The sequence below is a fragment of the Eschrichtius robustus genome, chromosome 7, assembly GCF_028021215.1.
Source record: "Eschrichtius robustus isolate mEscRob2 chromosome 7, mEscRob2.pri, whole genome shotgun sequence".
Classification (NCBI taxonomy): domain Eukaryota; kingdom Metazoa; phylum Chordata; class Mammalia; order Artiodactyla; family Eschrichtiidae; genus Eschrichtius; species Eschrichtius robustus.
Genome location: NC_090830.1, coordinates 91,539,468 through 91,566,084, shown reverse-complemented (window position 1 = coordinate 91,566,084; position 26,617 = coordinate 91,539,468). Strand labels below are relative to the sequence as shown.

Here is a 26,617-nt window from a genome sequence, read left to right as displayed (position 1 = left end):
TCCTCCTGCTCTCATATGCCAGGGTGAGGTGTTTGGACTGTTTCGAGAGCAGGGGACAAACATGAAAAGGCTCTTGAGCAAAGGGATGAGGTGTTCAGAGTTTGCTTTCTTGAAATGATCGTCCTAGAAAGTGCAGTAACCCAGGTAAGAGATGATAGTGGCCAGAAGTGGAGTGTTAACAGTGTAGATGGAGAGACAGGGTAACTTTGAGAGGGATTTAGGAGGTAGATGTGACATGAACTCAGTACAGGCTGGATACAGTGGAGAACAGGAGAGGGACAGAGGCCCGGATTTCCAATTGGGGTACCTGGAGAATGGGTGACAGTTCTTTCCATTGGATTAGGAAGCATGGTAGGAGGGCCAGGTGGGGAGAGGATGACGTGTGGTGCCGTGGGGACATCTGAGTGGAGAGATCAGCCGGCAGTTGGACATCCAGGCATATGGTACTTTGGAGTTCAGGAAGGAGACTGGGGCTGGAGACCTAGATGTGCGTCATCAGTGCAGAGACAGTAATTGAAACTGGGAGTTAATGAGATAGCATGGGGAAAGTGTGTGCAGTGGATCTAGCTTCAGATATTCAGTATCCTCGTTGGGCAGAAAAAGGTAGGGGGCGGAGAAGGACAGTTTAAAAGGTGCCAGTGACTCTGCTCCAGGATGAGTGAGAGGTAGGCCATGTGGGGCTCCAGTGTCCTCTGTCAGTCTTGGCTCCCAGTTGCCTCTGGTGGCATGAGCTGAGTGTGAGTCTAGTGTTGAAGAGATTCCCATAGTTAGTTTGACTCTTGCTCAGTTTTCGTTTCATTGATACCCATCTCCTTAGCAGGACTGAGGATGAAGCAGCTCCAGTAGTAGGAGCATTGATGTAGCGGGGGTATGGGCTCAGACAAGAAGAGGGACACCTCTTCTGTGGTAACAGGAGGGAAGGAAGGCTGGATGGTACTGATTCAGTCAGGTGCCTGCGGTGTACAGTGGATCAGGATTTTTTGACTTCAGGTTAAAAAATCCTGGCCTCAAATTGGGTTAAATGTTCACATACCTACAGAGGGGGGGTAGGTTGTAGACACAGCATGATCAGAAGCAGCCCAATGATGTCATCAGGGGCCCGGGTTCTCCTAATGCCAATTCTTCTTGTGGTCATAAGATCTCCTTGCACTGTATTTCCTTGTTCACATGCAGCAGGAGGGACCAAGAGAGGAAACTCTCCCGGACCTAGAGTGTAAGTCCTTCCTTAACCGTGAGCAAGCCAGTCTTCCCACGTCCCTCAGTGGACTGGCGATTGTCTCCAGGGGAACACTGTGTGCTGACAGGCCGCAGACAAACTATGATTCCGGCTTGTCCCCTCTTCGCCCTAGCCAGACAGTGGTCAGAGTCCCATCGCGTACATGTCTGGGAAGGAAGAGGGGATACCTGCACAAAACTGTGGTTCTGTTCGGAAGGAGAGCGGGGAGGTGTGGATGTTGAGAGAGGGGGCCATGACCAGTTTACTGGCTCCCTATATGTAAGTGAATTGGGGTGATTCCATAAGTAATTTGGTTTTTTAAAAGACTTACGGGCATCTTCCAGATTTTAAATATTCTTCAAGGACGATTTTAATGGTTATATTATATTCCATCTTATTTAACAAACCCTAATAGTATTTACTGTATTCTGTTCTAAGCACTTTATAGATGTTGATTTCATCTTCACATAAATGGTATGATCACTACTGTTCTTATTCTTATTTTAAGATGAAAAGCTGAGGTTCCGTTAGTGTGTGCAGAGCTGGGATTCAGACCCAGGCAGTGCTCCTAACCACCAGCCTGTGCTGTAGTAAAGATGGTTTATTCAGCCCTTCTCTTATTTACAGACGTTCGGGCAGCGCCCACTTTTTCCACAGTATAAATAACGCTACAGTATGTATTGCAGTACACAAATGTTTGTCTTGGGATCGCTTGGTCAACATGCGACTCTTGTTAAAGCTCTTGCTACGCAGTGCTCAGCTGCTCTACACAAGGACTGAGCAGCTTGCCTTCCGTTGGCCTGGGTTTTCCGGGAGAAACGGTCACTGGGATGCTCACTCACCCACTTGTTTTTTATCACGTGGAGAAGAGAGCAGCACCATGTAGTGGAAGAGCAGGCTGCAGCAGTCAGAAGACCGACTTGAGGCGTTGCTCCGTCTCCTGGTAACCATGGGGCCTCGGGCACACCAGCCTTCAGCGGCCCTGAACACTGCAGGATTTCTGTCCTGCTTGCTTCCCGAGGCTGTGAGATTGGTTGAACTCTTGTGGGTGAAAACTCTTGGTAGACTATAAAGCTTCACACCAGTTGAAGAAACTCTTATGTTCACTTAGGTTAAGATATACTGTATAATGCCTTCACTAATCTGGAAGAAGAGAGAAAAGTATTTTTGTTAGGTAATTTTTCTTTGATTTTTTTTTTTTTTTTTTTTTTTTACTTTACTATAGACATTATCTTTTGATGTATAGTAGCTGGTGTTTCCTCTTAATACCTGCACTCACTAACTGATGAATGGGGTTGTAGGGATTTCACTTGGTGGGTTTCATCCTCAATAGCTTTTTCTTTAAAGAAAATATCAGTAAGTTTCCAAAGCTAGGATTTTCTTTTTTGAGCTGTTAAGTTTTTGTTTGTTCTTTTTTGTTTTTTTGGCAGTTGATCATCCATATGCTGTCCTTCATGGTTGTCTTTTCTTCTTGGACATTTTGGGTGCAGGTTCGAGGGGTTGGGTCCGACTATAATTGTCTGTCCGACGACAGTGATGCATCAGTGGGTGAAGGAATTTCACACGTGGTGGCCTCCATTCAGAGCGGCAGTTCTGCACGAAACTGGGTCCTTTACCCACAAAAAGGTAACATTACAGTACTTCAGAATCTTTTTGCTTGTTTTAAAGCCCTCTATTTTACATAATTGTTTTTGCTTGGATCCATTTATTTATTAAGTGTATGTTCCTGTGTTTCTTTCTTGCATTTGAACTTACTGTTACTGATTTAATTTAGAGCTCTGTATTTTTAAAACAATTATGAATGCAGGCTTTATCATTCTGACAGTCCATGGTGGTGACATGTTCTTGTCCAGTGAAACACAAGCCTGATACCCTAAGTGGGACCAGAAATCAGGGGGCTTATGCAGCAGTTAACTGGCTGGATTTGGGGCATTAGTGGCTTTAAACGGTTTTAGGAAAGTAGGTACAAAATGTAGTGAAATAACTCTTAATTGATAAATGAATTTGTTAACATGCTTTTAAAATGTGTTTTAAATGAGCAAAAGAACAGCCTGCCATTTTGTAATTTGTACTGTTGCCTTTTAGTTTAGTTGTTTTTTGTTCTCTGAATCGTTGATTACCATTTAAGTCTAATCACTGTTCTTTGAAAGTTGCATTTTCTCACTTACTTGTAGTTTTACCCACATTATCAAAAAGGAGGTTTATCATCTGTTCTCCTCTGGGTAGCATAGATAGGTTGTATTATGCTTTTTTAATTCTCATGTCTGTCTACCATCTAGACTGTAAGCTCTGCAGGGTGGAGACTATGTCTTCATCATTTTTGTATCCCAAGGGCCCTATAGACAATAGATAATAATTACACATTTTCACTGTGGGTTTGCAGGTTTTACTCTGTAGACAAGAAGTGGCAGTTTGTTATGAGTTCTTTCTGTTCTGAGTTTCACAGGTCTTGAGTGAGGTCTCTGTGCCCCCACGAAAGCAGTGCCAGCTGAGAGAGCTGTTGAATGTTTGCCTCGCTCAGTTAAATACGTGTGAGCCACTAAACTCCAGTGTCTTTATAATTCTGCCAGTACCCCCTTTCCTCCAAATTCCCATTTTGTTCATGGTCATGAGTAAGCAGAACTTTTGATAAAATTGAATCAGGAGTATCTATAATTTGGTGGCTCAACTTTGGTGAGATGGAATCTTGCTTTTACTAGCTATTGTTAAAAACAGCATACTTTGCCCTGAATTTTAAATGATAAATAGAAAACAAATGAGTTGAAATAATTAATGAAGTGGGATAAACGCCACAATCAAAACAAAAAAAAAACAGTGATTTTTTTTTTCAGCAGCATGAAAATAACAGCTTAGATTGTTTTTCTAGTCAAATTAAATTGTTGTAACTATCCTGTCATCATTCTTGTCAAACATTTTTGATTCCTTTTTTCACTTCCATTGTCTATTGACATTTCTTAATATTTTGTATTGCAAAGTCTTGTACTAGGATTCATTAGTTGATGAATGTCTTCAAAAGGCAAATTTTTCACATGTTCCTTCTTATCCTTTTATTTTCTTTTGTGCTTTTTCTTTTACACCTTTACCATATCATGGCTCACTTGAGTTTCTTCTGTTATTATAGCCTGAAGAACAACCTTCATGTAAATGAAATACATTGACTCATGAATGAAAATAGAATTGACATTGGTCAGTGTCTCTGTTGGTGAGATTTGCTTCCTTAACTTGCTTAGAGGGCAAACAATTATTTCACTTTTGTTTACAGTGATTTGCACCTTCTGAGGTGTCTGGTTATGCACAGACACATGCATATATATGACTGTTCATAATTTTTTTAGTACTTAATGGTTTACCAAGAACTTTAACTTGAAGTTTCTTACTTAACTTTTGAGGAAAAGCAGTAGACTTGTGTTTTTACTCTGACTCTTAACTCTTTGGACGGTTCCTTTTTCATTATAAAGTATCTCAGATCTCTAAAGATGTAAGCTGTTATGCAAAAGATCAAAAAGATGTTCTTTCGCATCTTTCAAACCATACTCTTCACTTAGAGACACAATCAGTTTATTATTAATATTAATATCAGTTTATTATTTGTGATGATGACATATTGAAAACGTGTTAGTTCCTCTGCACAGGCCTTGTTATAACACTTCCAAGATCAGAACTCTGGCTTCTGGATTAAAAGACTGAGTGGCATTTGATCCCTTTGCTCCTTCCTTTTGTATTTGTGTGTACAGATCTTTTTTTACCACTCCATGCACACCTGTTGGCTTATAGGTGTGTGTTAGATTGCAATAGAGTTTACATTTCTTAATCACATTTCAAATATTCTGTCAGTGCTGGTCTGTCCTTTAAGCCAGCATCTAATGTCTAACTTCCTTTCCATCCTTATAGGCTGAAATTTCTTTTTTCCATGGGGGGACTTTCTGTGCCCACCAGCTGTCCTGTCTAAATGTACTGATAGTAGCAGCACTCTGGTATAGGGTTATTCAGTGCTGGAGAAAATAGGGAAGAGAAGAGAATTTCTCTTTGGAAAACTTAAAAAAGTAATAACGCCAGAATTATTCTGCTTATCATTCAAATAGATTATTTTTATTTTTCTAATGATTTGTTGTAGCTGGTAAGATGTAAAACTTTGAAATTTTGGAAGTTTTTCATTTAGAGAAGAGCTATCAAATGATCAAACAATTTCTAAATGGAGATCATCTATCATTTTTCTTCCCTAAGTTGCCTTTTAGCTTCCCACCTCTCTCACCAGGTGACCCTATATTATCTTTGTTAATATTCTCTTTGGTTGACAGCATAATTTTGAATTATCAAATGCACACCCAGCAACCTTGCAAAAAAATATGTGGCTAATATTTTCAACCAAATGATCAAATCAGATAAAGACATTTTCAGGCTCTGAATCTCCTTTAATGGTCAGTCGAAATCTCATTTACTGGGAATCTAAGATTATCCTTTTCTCATGTTTTATGATCTCTTTTTTCTAATGGAGAGAAACTTGATATGTAAGTTGATTAATATTTATTTGTTGAATAACTATAAACATAACATTGCAGGATTAGGATTCCAAATCCTATTAGGATTCCAAAAAATGGATGTGATGTTTTTAACTGATCTTGAAAAGCTAATCATTTTGTTGGGGAAAGAAAATATATGAAAAGATAATAAAAGAAGGCAGTTTTGTAATTCTTATCCCATAACTCACAGCAGGGGGTGGCAACTTTAGCACTGTGTTGTAAAGTTTATTTAATTATTAAGGACCCTTTTTTCAATTTGTTGGAAGATGTGTAATGAGAAATTTCTTGCTTATGTTCTGAAACAGTTGTCACTTTATAGCTCTCCCACCTTTCCCTGCCTTGTAGGATATAGTAATTCTGTGGAATAGTTTTGGTAATTCAAAGAGATTATCATTTTGATCCATTCATGGTATTTAGAGGCATAGGATTAGGAAATGCGACAATGGCATAAAGGCATAGATTTTATAATTACCAAACCAGGGTTGGAATCTTGGATCTGCCATCTTATAGCTTTGTGACCTGGCGCAAGTCACTTAGCTTTTCTGAGCCTAGTTTGATCTCCTGAAAATGGGTTATTTTTGGTAATTTTTTGAGGATTTGTTGGGTTAATATGTGTGCACAGTAAACTTAGTATGGTCCCCAGCATACAATGTTTACTCAGGTAATTCCTACAATTAGAAATGAAGAATATGGTGGACATCTTCATCTCAGTACTTGAGAAAAGATGCTCTGACATTTCTGATTGATTCAATATAAATATATTGGAGATAGAAGGTTCACACCTGCTTTATCAAAAATATTCATAGTCATTCACGTCTAGACTTTTCTCCTTCGTGTCTAGATTCATTGGCCCCAAAATGATACAGTGAAATACAATTTTAAAATTCTTTTTGGGAATGCAAGGTGTGACTAAAGAACAGACCACAGGAAAACATGGCCATCTGATGCAACTACCATCACATGTTCTTTAAAAAGGCCCGTTTTCTGAAACACTAGCATAAAAAGACTTGGCTTTTTAAAAAGCTGGAAGGGAGGCAAGTAAAAACATAGCAAATAAAAGTAGAAAAGGGCCACATGGTCCCTCAAGCATCCTAAATATTTCAGACCCACTCCAGGTACACAAATTACAACACAATGTGATGTAGTTCCCATTAACTTTCGAGATGGTGTATACACCTGATACAAGAAATGATAGATGCTATGCTTGGTCTTTGAGGGATATTGTAAAATTATGTTGCTGGAGCCCTTTTTTCTTCATTGTCAGCACAAATCCTTGTTTATTAAAGATTTAGCTTGAAGGAAATTTTAATTAATTACAGGTGCAGTAAATCCTGCCTGGGAAGCTGCCGAGCTGTGTTTACCGTGAATGGCCTTCATGTGCCTGTGCTCCACTCTGCTCTGCCTGCTGCCTGACAGTGTGATTTATGGCTGTTGTTTTCTACCAGTCCACTGTTTGCCCTCTAGGAGGGATTGGTCTCCTGAGCCTCCATAATAACAGCAGCACTTTCACAGACATCTTTTAATGACAACAGCACTGCATTCAGTAAGGCAGGCTAATTGCAGATGTACCCTATTAATTGCAAAAACTAGGAGAGGTTACATATTTTACAAGCTTTTAATTTGAAACCGCCCGAGATGATTTGTCTTAAGTGTTTGGATAGAGATGTCCATAATATTCAACAATTCACCATTATTGAAACTCCAGTCTAGGCAGTTATAGAATTCTGAGATAGAATCAGGTAAAAACAAATAGATGTGTTTTTACCCAGTGGCTGTTAAGTGGAGGTTATGTTTTCAACATGGACATTAAAAAAATTTCTTACTCTTTTTATAAAAGCACCTTTGATTCTTATCATCATACATCTTTTTGAATATGGTAGAAATTTTGTGTTTCTATAGTTAACGTTACAGAATTTTCCAAATAAACTTCAATTCTTAGACATGTCAAAGAAGCTAAACATCACTCTGGTGGTATGTATTTGAGAGGCATGGCATCTCGTTTGTTTAACTGTGGTAAAGTGATGTCCAAAATCCAGGGTGGCGTTCCTTGGAGGGTAGTGGAATGGCTGTGGTGAGTCACTGCATCTAGCAATTAGGAGTTCCAGGGTCATGAGCAAGTAGATCCACATGGGCAGGGTTTGGCTGTGATCCAGCAGACGTTTTATAAATGTGAGTGGTAATTTCACTTCTGCTGTATTTCAGGCCCCAAACAGTTGTCGTTGTTTTACTCCCATTTCTCTCTGGGCACATAGCTCTGTGCCTGGAGTAGCACAGGGCACGGGGCATTCCTGTGCGTCAGTTTGCTGTCGTTCCACGCCCTACCTGCTTCATGACTTCTGGCAGCCACTGCTGTCCCAGGAGGAGGAAGAGATGGGGATAGAGTTGGGATAGCTGCCTGCCCAGAATCTCAGTGGAAAATTCAGATGTGGAGGAGCTGTTGAAATCAGCTCTGGCTTCTAAAAGTCTCAGGACTGGTGGGATGCGTTCGAGGTGGAGCAGTGCGTCTCTGGACAGCCTGCTTTTCTTCACTGGACACTGGACACTAGCCACCGTGGCAGAGCCGGTGGCAGTGGAATAGCAGTGTAGTCAGGGAGAAGTGGGTAAGGTGAGGCATGGGAGAGTCTATACGTGTGTTTGTAAGGCTGTGAGCCTTGAGGTATTTAGTGCTGCATTCATCATAAGGTTAAAAAAAAAAAAAAAAAGTCAGGAAATGGTTAAATCAGGTGTGGCCCTCGATGTAGTATTGCGTAGGCACGGAAGATCATGAATAGGAAGATGGCAAAACAATATTATGACATGAGAAAAGTTCCTCTTTCAAAATTTTCTTGGCCATTGTTACACCCTTTTATATTCTATTGAATTAAAAAATATTTTAACCCTTGTTTATTAAGATAATATTTTTTAAGATGTTGAATTTTATGAAATTTGTATGACTATGATTACATGAATTATTGTATTCGTTTTCCTAATATTTAGCTATTCTTCTATTTCTGTGATGCCTTGTTAGCTTCATATAGTGCTAGATTTTATTTATAAAGTAATGAATCTCTAGTTGGGGAGTACACACACTGTGTGAGTATGTTGCTTCTGTCAGTTTTGAAAACAGGGTTTTGCTAGCCTTCTATCTTTTTCTGTATTTTGGAACTGTTTAAATAACAGGATTGATTCCTACTTCACTCGTAAAACCCTTTGGGTCTAGTAGACTTCTGGTGGGAAAACCATAACATCCTTTTCAAGTCTTTCAGTATTGGTCTGATTGGTTTGTCTCATTTTTCTTGGGTCCATTTTGGTAATGTTCAGATTCTCTGTCAAAGTTCAGACTCTTTGGCATTGGTTTGCACATGGCATTGGCTAACATTTTGTGTTCTCTGCCTCTGTTGGTGACTCCTTTAATGTCTTTCATGCTGCCCATCTGAGTCTGTTCTTCGGGCTGACTTTCCAGAGGTCTGTCTGTTTTTTGGTCTTTTCAAAGAGTTACTTAGTTTTTTTCTTTATCAATTCTACCAGGTTTTGTCCTTAAGCTTCACTGATTTTTGTTTTTATCTTACTGTCTCACTGTCTTTATTTAGCCAATTGTATTGGCTGCTTGGTTTGATTTCAGCCTCAGTAGGGTGTGGGGAATGAGTATCTTTGTGTGGGTTAAGACTCTGCTGAGAGCTATTAAAAGGAGCTCACTGATGGAGAGACTCAGATCCTTTGGATCCTAACTATAAACTTTTAGTTGCCTTTAGTCTTCCTCGGTCTCTTCTGACTGTTGAACTCTGAGAAGCTGTGGCCGTGCCCCCTGCCGGCTGTGGATGTGCCACTTTGCCAGCACAGCTCTAAGGGCTGTGCCTTGGGTTCTGGTGCAGTGCTCCGGGCAGGCAGGTAAAGGCCTGGCTCTTCTCTCTAGTGTGTCGTCTCCTTAAAATACAAAAGAAGCACTCCTTTTCCTGTTCACTTCTTGTTGTCTGATGTTTGTATTTCTGATCCTGCCCTGTTTTTGCTTGCATTTCCTTGGGATATCTTTCATAGTTCCCATACTCTTAACTCTCAGCACCAGTCTAGTTTGGGTCGCATCTCTTAAACACAAGGACAGGTTTTGGCTGTACTTTACTAGTGGAAAGGGTCACTGCTGACAGCCCATTGTCACGTGGAGACCCTGACATAAATGTTAGGTCTGAAACCGGCTATCTTATTTTCTGTTTATTGTATTTTCTGCTTTTTATATTTTCTTAATTCTTTTTCTGTTTCCTATTAGAAAATTTTCTATTCCTATATCTGTTTTTTTCCTGATAGTTCTACAGTCTATCACTTTTCTGGTATTTATGCTGAAGTAGCAACTATTAATCAATAAATGGGCTTAAATTTTTTATGAATGTATTTCAATCTGTTTTTCTGTCCTGATAAAGAATTGAACAGTGTTCATCACCTGTGCCCCATTCTACCATTGATAAGGTGGGATTTTTAGTACACTCTTAATTTCCCCTGTTCTCACTCTAGGTTTTGTTAAATTAAACTGGAATTATAATCATGTAAGAATGCATCCCTTTTTATATTTTAGATAATTTCATAACAGTTTCATTAGTACTTGAAACAATGTTTCAATATTAATTATTGTTTTAATAATTTAAGAATGGTAGGTATATTACACGTAATCTTCCCTTAAAAGTATTTTCTTTTATAGTAAAGTAAGAGGCAGTGTTGCCTATTATTTAGTTAATATTAGCTTTGGAGTTGGCTGCTTTTCTATGCTCAAATCCTAGCACCACTTTACCAGCTATGTGACCTGATAACATTATTTACTATCTCTAAGCCACAGTTTTCCCCTCTGTAAACTGGGGGTAAGGACCTCTGTCCTCTCTCAGAGTTGCTGTGAGCACTCAGTCTGTGATGAGCATGGGGCGGGGAGCTCTGCTGCCTGCTCTTGTGCAGAGTGCGGGGTCCTGAGCACCTTTCTTCTCCCACCAGGGAAAGGAGCTGCATTCTTTTAGTGACCGCACCCCTGCACCGGCTGGAGGTAGCATGCTGTTCTTAGGCCATCTCTTGCTGGTTTATTTTCTGTCCTTGCCGAGCTAAAGGTGGAATTTGTTATTTTTTTCTGTCAAGCATGACTGCTAATTTGGATCAATGCAGAATTCCAGGGTCTTTGCTTTCCCCCTAGAATTATGGAAAGATTTGCCCTTCGTTTTCTGACATATTTAGTGTTGCAGAAAAGATATCCAGCACAGGTAGTCTTTTTCCTTTGCAGGGAATCTTTTTACAGTCTGTTTTGTTCTGGCTAGAAGCTACAGCATTTTCTCGTTTTCCCTTGTTTTTGGGATTCAGACATCTAACAGGTTTGTACGCAGGTGTATGGCTGTTTTGGTGTTTTGTTCTATACACACTCTAGTCTCTCCTCAGAAGTTTTTTCTATCATTTTTAAAATCACTTCTTTTATATCCTTTGTACTCTGTCCTTCTTGAATTCATGTTATACATCATTAGAGCTCCTGGGTTTGTCTTTCTTGTCTCCTTGGCTTTTCTCTCATTTTCTTTCGTTTTATAAAAAAAACGTTTTCCATCTACCGTGTTGTTTTCAGTTTAACAAGGATTGACACAAAGGATGTTTTGGAAAAATAAAAATTGGGTAAGTGTTTACATGTTATACGTTTTTCTGGTCTTCTTATGAGCCCTCCTCCCCCACAGTAGTGGACATACTAGTCAGTGTTTACGACTTACAGATTAATGAAACATAAACTTCACTGCTGATATGTATACTTCTGTTGTATGTATTATGTTTGTGTACATATTTATAAAGTGCTTTAGATTGCATCATGATTGAAAGGTTGATTTTTTTAAAAATTTTTAAACATTTTATTATTTTTCCTTCCAGTTTTATTGAGATATAATTGACATACAGCACCGTAGAAGTTTGAGGTGTACAGCATAATGATTTGAGATACATACACATGAAATAATTATCACAGTAAACTTCGCGAACATTCATCCTCTCATATAGATACAAAATTAAAGGAATAGAAAAAAATTTCCTTGTGATGAAAACTCTAGAGTTTACTCTCTTAACTTTCATACCTAACATACAGGAGTGTTAATTATATTTATCACGTTGTACATTACATCCCTAGTACTTAGCTTATAACTGGGAGTTTGTACCTTTTGATTGCCTTCATCCAATTCCTCCTCCCCCCCCATCTTCCACCTCTGGTAACCGCAACTATGATCTCTTTTTCTATGAGTTTGTTTTTGAAGTATAATTGACCTATAACACTATGTTAATTCCTGTTACACAACATAGTAATTCAATATTTCTATAGGTTTCAAAATGATCTTCATGATAAGCCTAATTATTATATGTTACCATACAAAGATATTGCATAGTTATTGACTACATTCCTCCGCACTGTGCATTTCACCCTTGACTCATTTATTTTGCAACTGGAAGTTTGTACCGCTTAATCTCCCTCACCTATTTCTTCCCTGCCCATCCCCTGTTTGTTCCTGGTATCTATGGCTACTTCTTTCTTTTCTTTTTTTTTTTTTAACATCTTTATTGGAGTATAATTGCTTCACAATGGTGTGTTAGTTTCTGCTGTATAACAGAGTGAATCAGCTATACATATACATATATCCCCATATCTCATCCCTCTTGCGTCTCCCTCCCACCTTCCCTATCCCACCCCTCTAGGTGGTCACAAAGCACCGAGCAGATCTCCCTGTGCTATGTGGCTGCTTCCCACTAGCTATCTGTTTTACATTTGGTAGTGTATGTATGTCCATGCCATTCTCTCACTTTGTCCCAGCTTACCCTTCCCACTCCCCGTGTCCTCAAGTCCATTCTCTACGTCTGCGTCTTTATTCCTGTCCTGCCCCGAGGTTCTTCAGAACCATTTTGTTTTAGATTCCATATATATGTGTTAGCATATGGTATTTGTTTTTCTCTTTCTGACTGACTTCACTCTGTATGACAGACTCTTGGTCCATCCACCTCACTACAAATAACTCAATTTTGTTTCTTTTTATGGCTGAGTAATATTCCATTGTATATATGTGCCACAGCTTCTTTATCCATTCATCTGTCGATGGACACTTAGGTCGCTTCCGTGTCCTGGCTATTGTAAACAGAGCTGCAATGAACATTGTGGTACATGACTCTTTTTGAATTATGGTTTTCTCAGGGTATATGCCCAGTAGTGGGATTGCTGGGTCGTATGGTAGTTCTATTTTTAGTTTTTTAAGGAACCTCCATACTGTTCTCCATAGTGGCTGTATCAATTTACATTCCCACCAACAGTGCAGGAGGGTTCCCTTTTCTCCACATGAAAGGTTGATTTTATTTATTTATTTATTTTGGCCATGCCATGTGGCATGTGGGATTTTAGTTCCCCGACCAGGGATTATACCCGTGCTCCTTGCATTGGAAGCGGGGAGTCTTAACCACTGGACTGCCAGGGAAGTCCTTAAAAGGTTGATTTTAAGAGTCATGCTCATTTAACTTCTTATTTAAAACTGGCTTTACCATTTTGTCATCGTTTTAGGAGAAACTAATTCAAGATATTGCTCATTGTCATGGGATTTTGATCACTTCTTACTCCTACGTTCGACTGATGCAAGATGATATTAGCAGGCATGACTGGCACTACGTGATCTTGGACGAAGGACACAAAATTCGGAATCCAAATGCTGCCATCACTCTTGCTTGCAAACAGGTGTGACCTCTTATAACAAGGAGGGTTTCCAGGTGGATAATATTTAATTGAGAATAAACTCTGCTTTTAGTAACAGACTTATTGAATCTTTCCTTGTGCTTTTGCATAAGGAATTTGAAATACACATTTTGCCTTAATGTAGAACACTTTTCATTCTCGCACTTAATCATGTTTTCTAAAATTCTCATTGTTCACATTACTTAATGTCTCTTGTAGGGATCAGTTGTTAGAATGTAACCAAATCCAACTCTGGTCCATAGTCTTCAGCTTGAACAGTAAGAAAAATTCTCCCCTATATATATATATTTTAATCTATGTGTAATTGAAGAATTAAAGTTGCATAAAGTGTCTACGTTTTAGAGGAGACCAAAATAATATGTAGTTGTGTTAAATAATAAGATTGCATGGGAGTGTTTTGGGGTAGGGTTGGTGATCATCTGCTACAAGGTGAATTTAACAGAAACGTCCTTGCTTTCCCCGAACAGTTCCGCACCCCTCATCGCATCATCCTGTCTGGCTCACCGATGCAGAATAACCTCCGTGAGCTGTGGTCACTCTTTGATTTCATCTTCCCGGGAAAGTTGGGCACGTTGCCTGTGTTTATGGAGCAGTTCTCAGTCCCCATCACCATGGGGGGGTATTCAAATGCCTCCCCAGTACAGGTAATGTATCAGGCAGGTGACACTTCTGGTATTTTAATATTTAAAACGTTCCTACTAAATACTATACTTTGTAGCCAAGTCATTCAGAATGCAAGGGAAATGACCAAGCTTATAAATTAGTATCTGATAAAAACCACAAAATTATTTTTGCTTGATAGCACATAATTTTCCAGATGAGTTTTTAAAAAATCATGTAAAATATTCAAGAGCAGTCAGAAATTATGAGATAAGAGTGAGTCACTTCTGGACAGCATATAATAGTGCAAATTGGGTAGTGCATCTTATAAAGTACTTTACAAGCTTAGAAAAGGGGACACCAGGGAAGACTTAACAAGACCTATACCCTTTAACCTGATCCTGGGAAAACAGGCTGGGAAAAGTGGGACATTCTAGGTTAGAGCAACAGTATGAACACAGCCACTCTGTGTGACCACGAGCAGCGAAGAGACACGCTTGACTGGACTGGAGATGCTTTTGGGGGAGTTGCAGGAAAGCTGTGGATGCCGGCAGTGGGGGCCTTGAAGGGAGGCAGGAGCCCTTAGGCAGGGAAGAGCCATTGAAGGTGTTTGAGCAGGAGGCTGGGAGCAGGCTGTTCTTGGAGGGTTACTCAGGCTGCAGGTAGTTGTGGGAGGGAGGTTGGCATTGAGGGACCTGCAGGAATCGTTGGGGGTGAGGGTGATGAGAGCCTGGACCTAGATGTGGGTGATGGTCCTGAGAAAGCAGGTCCAGAGCAAGAGTCCCAAGTGGCGTTTTCTAGGCAGAACAAACAAGATGTGGAGGTTGATAAGGTAAAGGAAATTGGTGGGGGGGGGGTTGCTGAGCTTGCTGCAGCAGACCCTTGAGGTTTCAGGCCTGGTGACTGGTAGAGTGCGGTTGTCACAGACAGGAACGTTAGGAGGTGAGGCCAACTGGAGGGCGGTTCATGGCATTTGGGGGCAGGCTCCAGCCTCCATGAGAGGCTGGGTCTCTGCACAGCTCTCAGGTGGGGGCCTGTACCTGCCAGGTTATGACTGAGCCAGAAATAAAATACATAACTAGAAAAAGAATTTTAGACCTTTAAGATTAGAGGACTGTCAGAAACCATTTTAATACCTTTAAAATTTTGAGATGGAATGATTTTTGATTTTTAATTAACTTTTACGAGAGCTCTCTTCCTCCACTGAATCCCCGTTATCCTTCATGTATCCTGTTCTTTTTTTTTTTTTAACTCTTTATTTTGGAATAATTTCAAACTTAACAGAAAGTTGCAAGAACTGTAAAAAGAACTCCTAGATTCCCTAATTGTTAGCATTTTGCTAACATTTTGCCATATTTGCTTTATCTTTCCTTCCCTCCCTCCTCCTTCCCTACCTGTCTCTGTCTCTCTGTCTCTCTGTCTCTCTCTCTCTCTCTCCGCCTCTTTCCCTCTCTCTCTCTCTCTATACACACACACACACACACACACACACACACAAAGTTATACTTTTTTTTTTCTGAATCATCTGAGTACGTTGTAGACACGATGCCCCTTTTCTCCAGATCCTTTAGTGTATATTTCCTAAGAACAGGGTTGTTGTCTTACATAACCATAGTATAAACATCAAAATCAGGAGGAAATGTAACATTGATGTAATTCGGTTATCTAATCTGTCATTCACATTGTGCCAGTTATTCCAGTAATTTCCATGTCTCTTTAGTCTCCTTTAATCTGAAGCTGTTCCTCTGATCTTTCTTTTGGCTTCATGACTTGACATTTTTGAAGACTACAGGCCTATTATTTCATAGAATGTGCCTCACCTTGGGTTTGTTTTCCATTCTTTGTGATTGGAGTCAGGTTATGCCTTTTGGGCAGGAGTATCACAGAAGTGACCTGTCTTTCTCAGCGCTTTACTCGTATCTGGAGGCACATGCTGTTGCTTTGTCCCTTCATCGGTGGTGGTCTGATTACTGGGCAAGGTGTTGTGTGTCAGATTTCTAAGCTCTTTGAAGCTACCACTTCTCCTTTATAATTAATAAGTCATTTATGGGGGGATACTTTGAGGCGGTGCGAATATGGTCTGTTTCTTCCTTGAAGTCCTTGTTTCAGAAGTTTGTGCACTTACCTTTTTTCCCTTTTTAGACTGTAAAGTCCTTGGGAGCAGAGGTACTGCTTTTATTCGCTCCTTTTTGTTTTAAGTCCATAGTTGCCATGAAATAGTGAATCCCAAGAAGATAGTCTGTCAGCAGATATTTTGTGTGTCAGGCTGGGGCTAAAATGATGGGGAACGGCTGACAATCAGAGCCTTCCCTTGAGTAGCATTCCTGGTCCAGTGGAGAGTGTGCAGGGGGGAAAGTGGTAAATAAACAGATGATCACAGTATAGGGTAATGAAGACTGTGCTCAGGGGAGATAGCCAATAGCAGAGCTTGTGGGAGTCAAGGCAGGCTTCCTGGGTGAGGGATGATTAGGACCTAGAAAGGCTGAGGAGGGTGAGGGGGAAGAACATTAACTACCCAAAACATGGACTGCCTCTTGGATTTGTACATTAAGCCTGTGCAGGGGATTTTAGAACTGAAAAGAACCCGAGGAGTCATCTAGTTGAGCCTCCTCATTTCATGCTCAAGGTTATTGAGACTGAGCGTTTTGGTGACTTGCCTGAGGTCACTGGGCTCTGGAAGAGGCAGAACTGGGGAGGAGTTATCACTCTGCCTCCTCAGGAATAGGAAGGAAGCGTGAGCGGGCTCAGCAAGGTGTCCACTTTCCATAGCAGTGGGGAGGTGGAGTGACGGAGGAGCACAGTTGGATCCCCACTGTGCGTTTTTACTCACAGAGAGGCAGACACAAGAAGCAGAAGGGAATTCAATATAGAATTGGCTCGAAAGTTGGACTGGAGAATGTGGCGTGACGTCAAAGCTAAAATAGGGTTTCTTGGTCTTCCCTGCTCTCACATCCCCACCCCAGTTTAGAGCTTAAGATCTTCCTCTGGGGAGAGTGGGGTGTGAGAAACAGACCCGTTCCCAGCCACTCTGAGCTCCAACCCTTGCAAGTTCAGCACAAGTGGGCTGGGGGCGGGCGGACTTTCCAGAAGGGTAGACGGACAGGAGAGAGCGAGCTGCCAGGCCACTCGCCAGCCCAGCCCTGGGTTTCCAGCGCCATCAGCATCTCACTCATTCTCCGAGAGGAGAGAAATGGAGATAGACGTGAGCATGTGGGCAGAGTTTCCTTCACATGCTGTATATATTTTTAGGAAGATTTTAAATAATGTACTTGCTTCCTTGGTAGGACTGCAGTGTCTTGTTAAATTTTGAAATTTATCTCAGCATTACGAGCCGTAAAATGTACCTGATTATCATCTTCAGGTAATTTTTATCAATGTCTTAATGATACATTTACAGGGTTACCTGTAACCGAAAGTCGTTGATGAATGGAGTTTCTTTGTTACTGTTTGCTGGTCCAAGTAAAACTGTTTTTATGTTCAGACATACAAGATATACACACATACATGACATACATGTATACAGACTTGAGTGAGGTGTTCTTAGGGTCTTTTAAGGTGTTTTCTTTTTTACCATGTTAATTTTTTAACGTGAATTTTTCTGTGTTTATTCAGGCTCTTTTTATTATTCATTTTGCTGAATAACTTTCTTAAATTTAAGCTTTGGTTGGAAATTTTCTTGTTCCGTTAAATAGCGTTTACTAGGTTGTTAAGCCTATTTAGATTTTTTTCAAAGTATCAATAATTTATTGATTTCTGTGTTTGCCTTTAAGTGAATTGCAGAGAGAGTGGTTTCCTGCACTGTGGGTCTTTGTTTTTCTCTGGACAGTTAATACCCATCTCATGTGGCTGGGCTCCATTACAGAGCCATATGCTCCATTTTAGGCTGGAGTGACCTTTCATTTCTGGGATCATAGGGCTTTTCTTGAACTTACTCTCGGAGTCTCCTGTGGGCAGTAATCTCTGCTTATTATCTGCTGTTCCCCTTGCTGCAGCGTTTCCCTGAGTTAGTGTTTGATCTTCAGTCTTGCGGAGTAGCAGTTCCTTTGTGGCTATTGGAGAGTACAAGATTATAAACTGAGATTTGTTTGAAAGCAGTTTTTTTCCCTAGAGGGGGTCAAGCACTGAATAAATCTCCACTTTAGGGTTTAACTATATAATAATAATTAAATAGAGGTGGAACAGGGCACAAAATTACCAGTTGTTCTTTCGTACATTTTGGTTAATGAGAAGTTTCATTTTGTTTTGTTTTTTTACTGATGATATTATTATGAAAGCTACTGCGTCCTGGAGTATATGGAACTTAAATTTTTACAAACCATTTTCCTACTGTTTCCAACAATTTTGTACGACCATTGGTCATTGTTTTAAAAAAATTTTTTTAAGCATTGGAATCAATTGAGAGGTAAGAACAAATGCATTCCTTAGATATACAGTAATTGTTTCCCCTTTTCTCTTATTAAAGGTTAAAACTGCTTATAAGTGTGCATGTGTTCTACGAGATACCATAAATCCATACCTACTGCGGAGAATGAAGTCGGATGTCAAAATGAGCCTTTCTTTGCCAGATAAAAACGAACAGGTCTGTAAATACAGGAATTATCAAAACATTCCTAAAACACAGGTGTACCTGTCATTCACCCTGCTTTTCACATACAGAATAGGTGAGGCTAACAGGTGTGGTCTCTGGTGCTGTGGGGCAGGCTAGTCTACAGCTGTATATACCTGCCTACGATAGGTGAGCCTGCTGGGCTCAGGAGTGACTGGAGGGCGGGGAAGTGGAGGTGGTCATTGTGCACATCCTTTCAGGGAGTTTTCCCCCTCAGTTTTTTTTTTTTTTTTTAAATTGATTTATTTAATTTATTTATTTTTGGCTGCATTGGGTCTTCGTTGCTGCGCGCGGGCTTTCTCTAGCTGCGGCGAGCGGGGGCTACTCTTGGTTGCGGTGCGAGGGCTTCTCATCACCGTGGCTTCTCTTGTTGGCGGAGCACGGGCTCTAGGCGCGCGGACCTCAGTAGTTGTGGCTCGCGGGCTCTAGAGCGCAGGCTCAGTAATTGTGGCGCACGGTCTTAGTTGCTCCGTGGCATGTGGGATCCTCCCAGACCAGGGCTCGAACCCGTGTCCCCTGCACTGGCAGGCGGATTCTTAACCACTGCGCCACCAGGGAAGCATCCCCCTCAGCTTTTGGAGCATCTAAGGTGTGGAGCACTGATCTGAGGAAGATGAGTGGGTTTTCAGATCTGGTGCAAAGATGAAAGGGTTGTCCTGGGTCCCATGCAGGGACCTACTGGTCTGAGAATAAAGGAAAACAACCAGGTGTGGCAGATGAAGAAGTAGATACATTTTACAGAGTGAACATTAGGAAATCAGGCCTGATAGCTTCAGTTTCTATTTCTGTTTTTTTGTTTTTGATGTTTTTAAGTAGAGGTTGAGACACAGGTGGTGGGTGGGTGGCTTGGGGAGAGTGAGGAGTGTTGTCACGGCCGTCTGGGGGTGAGCGGGTGCTGAGCGGGGGTCCTCTCTAGGACGCCGCCCTGGTGGGGCTGTCTCCAGCGGCACTCAGCACTTAGCAGAAAAGAGTGGAGAAGGCAGGCAGTTGAGTTCTTCTTCTTTTGGAAGTTTGCAGGGCAGATGCAGTGGGTGGCAGAGGGGTAGCTGAAGGAAAATACGTTGGTTTGTGACTAGCCGAGGAGCATAGGCCGTGAATGGTGGCGGTGGTCTTGGAGAAAGAGAGGAGGGTTGAGAGGCAGAACGTTGGGGGGTGAGGGGAGCGTGGGGGCATGGATTAGTAGGTGCCGTTGGGCTGGCAGGATAAGGGGTTGTCAGAAGTGAGTCTTGTAAACTTGGGGATGGCTTAGAACTCCAGGAAAGGGAGGGGGTGTGCCAGGCAAGGTTAAGGCCCCTGGTCAGGTTTGCTGAAGTGAAGTGTGGGTTGAGGGGCTTGCGAGCTGAGATGGTCTGAGCACTCGGAGGCTGGGATGGAGGAAGTGCTGTGCACCTGGTCCTGAACTTCCCCATGAGCAGGAAGCCAGGCTTCAGGGACTCCCGGGATAGTGGGGTGGGGACCAAAAAGTGGATGGAAGACAGAAACGGAGGGGGCTGTTGAGAGGAGGGAGCTCTTTTTTGCTCAGCTCTGAGATGTGGCTTTTTTTTGTTTTGTTTTTAATAAGAGGTACACTGTGAAAATTACATACATTGTGCTCTTTTGATGAGTACATTTTGTTAATATTTTAGTTATTTTGTTTTGTTAAGTTTTTTTTTTCAGCTCTGTTTTTATTCTCCCCCTAGGTCTTATTTTGCCGTCTTACAGATGAGCAACATAAAGTCTACCAAAATTTCATTGATTCCAAAGAAGTTTACAGAATTCTCAATGGAGAGATGCAGGTCAGCCAAATAATAGAAGCTGGAGAAAGAATTGTGGACCAAGGAAAGTGGGGGAGGAAAGGAAACTAGTACTAGTCAAGGATTCACTATTATTACCCTCTTGAAAATATCTGGGTGTGAACCTTCACTTCATTTGAAGCCCTTCCAGAAGTAAGAGAACACACAGTTTGAGCATGCTCCCTTTTTATCTGTACTGCAGCACTGTTACACTTGAACCCAGCACTGCATGGTCTAGTGGAAGAATGCACTAGACAACAGGGTCTGTAATGGTGGGTCCTACAGGGATTGCTGTTCCTATGTAGCATGTCGGGAGCAGCCCCGGACTGCTGGGGTGCACAGAGGAAGAATTATTGTTATACATTTTTGTATAAGTAATAACATTTTAGTTATTGGCCATATTCAGCAATATATGTGGGTAAACGTCTCTTCATTAAGCACATGTAGTAAGTTTATCATCAGCTTTAGTCAAAAGCTTCATGTAAACTCTTCAACTTCTTTGTGCTTCAGTATCTTGAAGTGTGAATTGTATTTTTATTTGACATGTAAGACTTCCTTAGTCCTTGATCCATCCTCGTTGGAGGTACAGCTGTGAGTAGCATGGGATGCTCGGAAATACACTTTCCTGCCTCCTGCATGGAGCCAGATAGAGATGAGTGTGGGTGACAAGGCTGCCTGTGTTCCGTAGTATCTACATGTTTTTTCTTCCAGATTAAGGCATTTTTGTTCTTTTACCCAGCTCTTACTATTTATTTCATCTGTCATTGGCATCTCTAGGAGGTTTTTAAATCATTCACATTTATTCATCTCTCCTGTATCTCCCCTTAACTTATCTTCACGTGTCTCCAAGTTGTGAAGCCTTAGGTGGTCTAGATCAGCACTGTCCAGTAGATAGAGAACGCAAGCCACATGTGTGATTTTAAATTTTCTAGTACTCACATTAAAAAAGATTAAGAAGCAAAACAGGTGAAATCAACTTTGATAATATATTTTATTTAGCCTGATGTATCTAAAATATTTTAATATGTAATCAAAAATTTTAAACTACTGAGATATTTTACTCTTTTTTGTACTAAGTCTTCAAAATTGGATATTTTACATTGGTAAACACATCTCAGTTTGGACTAGCCACACTTCACGTGCTCAGTGGCCACACATGGCTCGTGACTGCTGTATTGGACAGCAGAGATCTCCGGGAAGGAAGACAAGTTACAGATGACTCTGGGGAGGGGTGATGGGGTTCCTGCTTTGTTCAGATCGTTTATTGTTTATTTGTTTAACTGATTACTAGTTAAAACTACCATACTCTTTGATTTTTGGCTTGATTTATCTTTTTCCACTTGAGCTTTTATACTGGTGAGTGTGACTTGAGTCAGGGGTGAAACCTGTGAAAGATTCCCTCTTGTTGGGGCGGGCGGGTGGGCTCTCTCGCTTGGGGTCTCCAAGCCCTTCTGCTGCGTGAACAGGCCTGCACGTCATTCCCATCCGTGGATTTTCCACGTGGGTATGTTTTCTGATAAACTAATGTAAAGGTAAAGGGAATTTCAACCTCTGACTCACGTGTTAAAATATAGAACTTCTAGTGAGGTACTTAGGAGTATAATATTTAAATGCATTTGTTTGTAAAATAGATAGCTAGTGGGAAGCAGTCACAGAGCACAGGGAGATCAGCTCGGTGCTTTGTGACCAGCTAGAAGGGTGGGATAGGGAGGGTGGGAGGGAGGGAGACGCAAGAGGGAAGCGATAATGGGGATATATGTATATGTATAACTGATTCACTTTGTTATAAAGCAGAAACTAACACACCACTGTAAAGCAATTATACTCCAATAAAAATGTTAAAAAAAATAATAAAATAAATGCATTTGTTAAGTTACATGATAGATTTCCCTAAGTTTTAGATGGGCATGATGTTTCTTATTTATATTTAAAAGGTGAGTCAGTTTTTTATATACTGTGAACTGCATACTTTTTTTTCTAGAGGGAAAATAAATCATCAGCAGTTGAATGTGACCCTGGTAGATATGTTTGGTCCAAAAGGATTTTTTTTGTTTTTAGAGAACTTGCCCTATCTGGAAAAGAAGATGTGTAAAGGTTGATTTCTTCCAGCTCCTAATACGCTGTGATTAGGGAGGAAACTAAGAAGCTGGTGAAGAATTACTTTTTAATCTGTGTTACATGTCAAACAGCCTCCTTCCTTTCCTTCCGGAGTGAATAGTATTTTACGTGGGGTAATCTGAGTGCGTGTAATTCTTTTGTACCATAGATTTTCTCTGGACTTGTAGCCCTAAGAAAAATCTGCAACCACCCTGATCTCTTTTCTGGAGGCCCCAAGAATCTTAAAGGTATTCCAGATGATGAACTAGGGGAAGATCAGTTTGGACACTGGAAACGTTCTGGGAAAATGATAGTTGTTGAGTCCTTGTTGAAAATATGGCACAAGCAGGGCCAACGAGTATTGCTGTTTTCTCAGTCCAGGCAGGTGAGTATACAAACCTCATACAAGAAACAAGTTGGTTCTTTATGACTCACAACCATTATTCAAAAAATGAGATATTGTCTAAAATACTGATTCCAAAGGCAAATCCACCCATTGACACTGAAGTGGCAGCCTGCAAAGCTCTTTGGGAGATGGGATCTTTCTCTAGAGTTGGTGCCCAGAAGTTGGCTTTTTAAAAAAGGCTTATTACCACGTGATTCTGGGGTGCAGGTGAGTTTGGGTCTGAACTCAAATAAATGCCGTGCTGATTACAAAACTTGTAAGAATTAACAGTTTGGAAATACCAAAAATATTCTTGCAGTAGTTACATTTATCTTCCTCGAATCAGGAAACCGCTTTTAATATAAGCCTTTTGGGGAGGATGTGACTCTTTACACAAATGTGGAGTACTCACTGGAGGTGTACATTTGATTTTTAAACTCTTAACATCCTCCACCCCTTCTCCCAAACAGATGTTGGACATATTTGAAGTATTCCTTAGGGCCCAAAAGTATTCCTATCTCAAGATGGATGGTACCACTGCGATAGCTTCAAGACAACCACTGATTACAAGATACAATGAGGTAACAAGTGAACAGAACGATGTAGTTACATGGTGCTACTTTATGCAGAGGGGAAAGAAGGAGAGGTCTGCACCCACAGTGCCTACATCTGGGATTGGGCAGTGGGTGCTTTTAACTCAGTGCATTTCTGGATTATTGGGATGTGTGTGTGTTTAAACAGAGAATGTATATTCCTTCTTGAAAACCCAGGTTTAAATATTGCTAATATAATTGATATTAAAAGTAGAAGCTGTGAGATGGGATCTTGACTGACCAAAGGTTTCTGGGGCATAACCCATTGCTTGTATTGGGAACAGGCTTCCGTGTGGAGAATATGTAAAGGCAGAGGTGAAGAGCTGTAACTGGTCTTCCATGTGCATACTGAGTGTTGTGTGTCTTACCTCTAGGACACATCCATATTTGTGTTTCTTCTGACCACTCGGGTGGGTGGCCTAGGAGTCAACCTGACAGGGGCAAACCGAGTCATCATCTATGACCCTGACTGGAACCCAAGCACAGACGTGCAGGTCCGTTTATTTTGTTTAAAGGAGCGTGTTGGTGACATACTATCTGATGGCTTGCACTCGGGAGCGTCCTTCGGTGCCACGTGACCCTCAGCATATAGCTCACATCTTGGTTGTAGCTTGTCTTCAGCTTGGAGTAAGGGTCTTCACAGTTTTCCCGTAGCAGGCACACTAGACATGGGTAAAAAGAGAACGTGGGAGGGGACAGACACACATTGTTTTCCAGGTAGAGTTGGCTAGGTCTGTTTTGTCACCTGCCTGTTTATCTTCCTTAATAGGCCTTGGGTGTACTTAGCCTCATTAGCCAAAATTCTAATTTCGGGAGTGGAAGGAAGCGACCGGCTATTAGTCAGTGCTTATCGCTGAGAAGGGCCCTTGTTGAGCTGTATCTCTCTGCCGTAGGCCCGGGAGCGAGCGTGGCGGATAGGCCAGAAGAAACAGGTGACGGTGTACAGGCTTCTGACCGCAGGCACCATCGAAGAGAAGATTTACCACCGGTCAGTACACGTGGCTGTGCTCCTTGACCGGAGGCTGCTCTCCTGGTTGCGGGTGTGCAGGAGGGAGAGGAACGCTGCCAGGGTTTGGAGCAGGGAATTTTTAAAAAATAGTACTTTAAGAAGTCTTGGGACTTCCTTGGTGGTGCAGTGGTTAAGAATCTGCCTGCCAATGCAGGGAACATGGGTTCGAGCCCTGGTCTGGGAAGATCCCACATGCTGCAGAGCAACTAAGCCTGCGAGCCACAACTACTGAGCCCGCACTCCGCAACAAGAGAAGCCCCCGCTCGCGGCAACTAGAGAAAGCCTGCGCGCAGCAACGAAGACCCAACACAGCAAATAAATAAATTAATTAATTAAAAAAAAAAGAAAGGAAGTCTTTCCATCTTAGAGCAATAGTTGCTGTAACTGAGCGATATGTGTTTTGGTTTTTTTATCTTGTTTTGCTTTTGTATTTTTTCTTTCTCATTAAAATAAGCTTAGATGTCTTATTGTGTGTTTTTAAAAAATGTCTTTGAACCTGATTGTTTTTCTACCTTATTAATAAACAATTACTGTATGTTTAGAATTCTGAGGTACAGCTAAACATTGTTTCATACCAGCTTAATTTCTATCTTTTTAGACAAATCTTCAAGCAGTTTTTGACAAATAGAGTGCTAAAAGATCCAAAGCAAAGGCGATTTTTCAAATCCAATGATCTTTATGAGCTGTTTACTCTGACTAGTCCTGATACATCCCAGAGCACTGAAACAAGTGCTATTTTTGCAGGTATTTCATAAAATAATTTAACTTAAAGTAACGAAATACGTAAGAATTATGCAGTATAACACTAGCATATTTTTCCCTTTCACAGGAACTGGTTCAGAGGTTCAGACACCCAAACGCCATTTAAAAAGAAAACTTCAACTGGCTTTTGGAACAGACCAGAACATTCCAGTAGGTAAAAAGTTCCCTGGTTCTAACACATCTGCAAATGTTGCCACGTCTTCTGAAGAGAAATCTACAGCTATAGGACCTGAAGTGAATGCAGTAACTTCTAATCTAGGTGATCCTTTGAAAGATGCTCCTCAAACATCTTGTAGTCTAACTAACAGTGAGAGGCTTGGAGAAGAGACAGATGCAGTGTCCAGACTGCAGGATTCCTCAGTGATTCATGGAAACGGGGAAGGTTCAGATTCTCCAAGAATCAGCAAAATGTACAGGATGTCTGGTGAGGAAAGCATCGATGAAAAGGAGGGTCTTTCTGATAAAAGAGAAAGCTTCCGGGTTCAAACAGAACCTCTTTGGGAGAATGAGCAAACAGAAAATAATTTTTATAAGCACAAGTCGAAAATGAAACATCATGTGGCAGAAGAAAAGACCCTGGAGAAACATCTGAGGCCGAAGCAAAAGCTTAAGAGCTCTAAGCACTGCAGAGATGCCAAGTTTGAGGGAACTCGAATTCCACACCTGGTGAAGAAGAAGCAGTACCGGAGGCAAGACAATGAAAATGAGAGCGAGCCCAAGGAACGCAGCCATGACGACTACGTCCTGGAAAAGCTTTTCAGAAAATCAGGTACTCCTTTTGCTGACCTTGCCACAGGTGTGCTAGGAATAGAAATGAGGGGGCCACTTCTAGCGGAAGCAGCCTTTCCTGACGGTGCAGAGTGTGCGCTCAACTGGAAGTATTTTTCCTTCTAAAACTCAGATTTGGAATGTATTGACATTTTTGAAAATCATTTTCACTTCTCTTTCCGAGGAGAATTTGAACCTTGGGAGAACAATAGGACTCGACTTCTAACCACATACAGGAGGGGTACAATGCTTAAAATAGATTTGTACTACCTGAATATTCATAGATGATTTCTCTGCATGCTATATTTATCTGATTTAACAACCACAGGAGAGTAAAGTGACAGATCATGGGGGAGAGAGACAGGGGCATGGCCAGAGGCAGGCACTCTGGAAGTAGGAAAGCTGGTAGCTAATAACAAGGGAGAAAAATTAGGAAAGCAGACTCAACAATTGCTCAGGACCCTGGAGGGACTGGCCAGCCTGTACAAATTAGTCATCCCTGGGACTGTCTTACTCAGGTCTCACCAGTCATTGTGTTCCCAAGGTGACAGCCTTGAGTTTCCAAAGATTGCTGAATGGGTTTC

At 41.2% G+C, this 26,617-nt stretch overlaps 1 protein-coding gene across 4 annotated transcripts in view; it reads left to right on the top strand.

The window, feature by feature from the left end:
• Positions 1-26,617, top strand: part of ERCC6 (ERCC excision repair 6, chromatin remodeling factor) — a 72,883-nt gene that overhangs the window by 39,644 nt on the left and 6,622 nt on the right. For 3 of the 4 annotated variants that reach the window (XM_068548044.1, XM_068548043.1, XM_068548046.1), the window contains exons 8-18: positions 2,707-2,842; positions 13,253-13,423; positions 13,909-14,085; positions 18,504-18,620; positions 20,327-20,422; positions 22,686-22,901; positions 23,372-23,482; positions 23,869-23,988; positions 24,388-24,482; positions 25,102-25,247; positions 25,333-26,034. In XM_068548044.1, coding sequence (XP_068404145.1) covers positions 2,707-2,842; positions 13,253-13,423; positions 13,909-14,085; positions 18,504-18,620; positions 20,327-20,422; positions 22,686-22,901; positions 23,372-23,482; positions 23,869-23,988; positions 24,388-24,482; positions 25,102-25,247; positions 25,333-26,034 — 2,087 coding nt within the window. The remainder of the gene's footprint in view (positions 1-2,706; positions 2,843-13,252; positions 13,424-13,908; positions 14,086-18,503; positions 18,621-20,326; positions 20,423-22,685; positions 22,902-23,371; positions 23,483-23,868; positions 23,989-24,387; positions 24,483-25,101; positions 25,248-25,332; positions 26,035-26,617) is intronic. The other variant, XM_068548045.1, reaches the window with a different exon arrangement.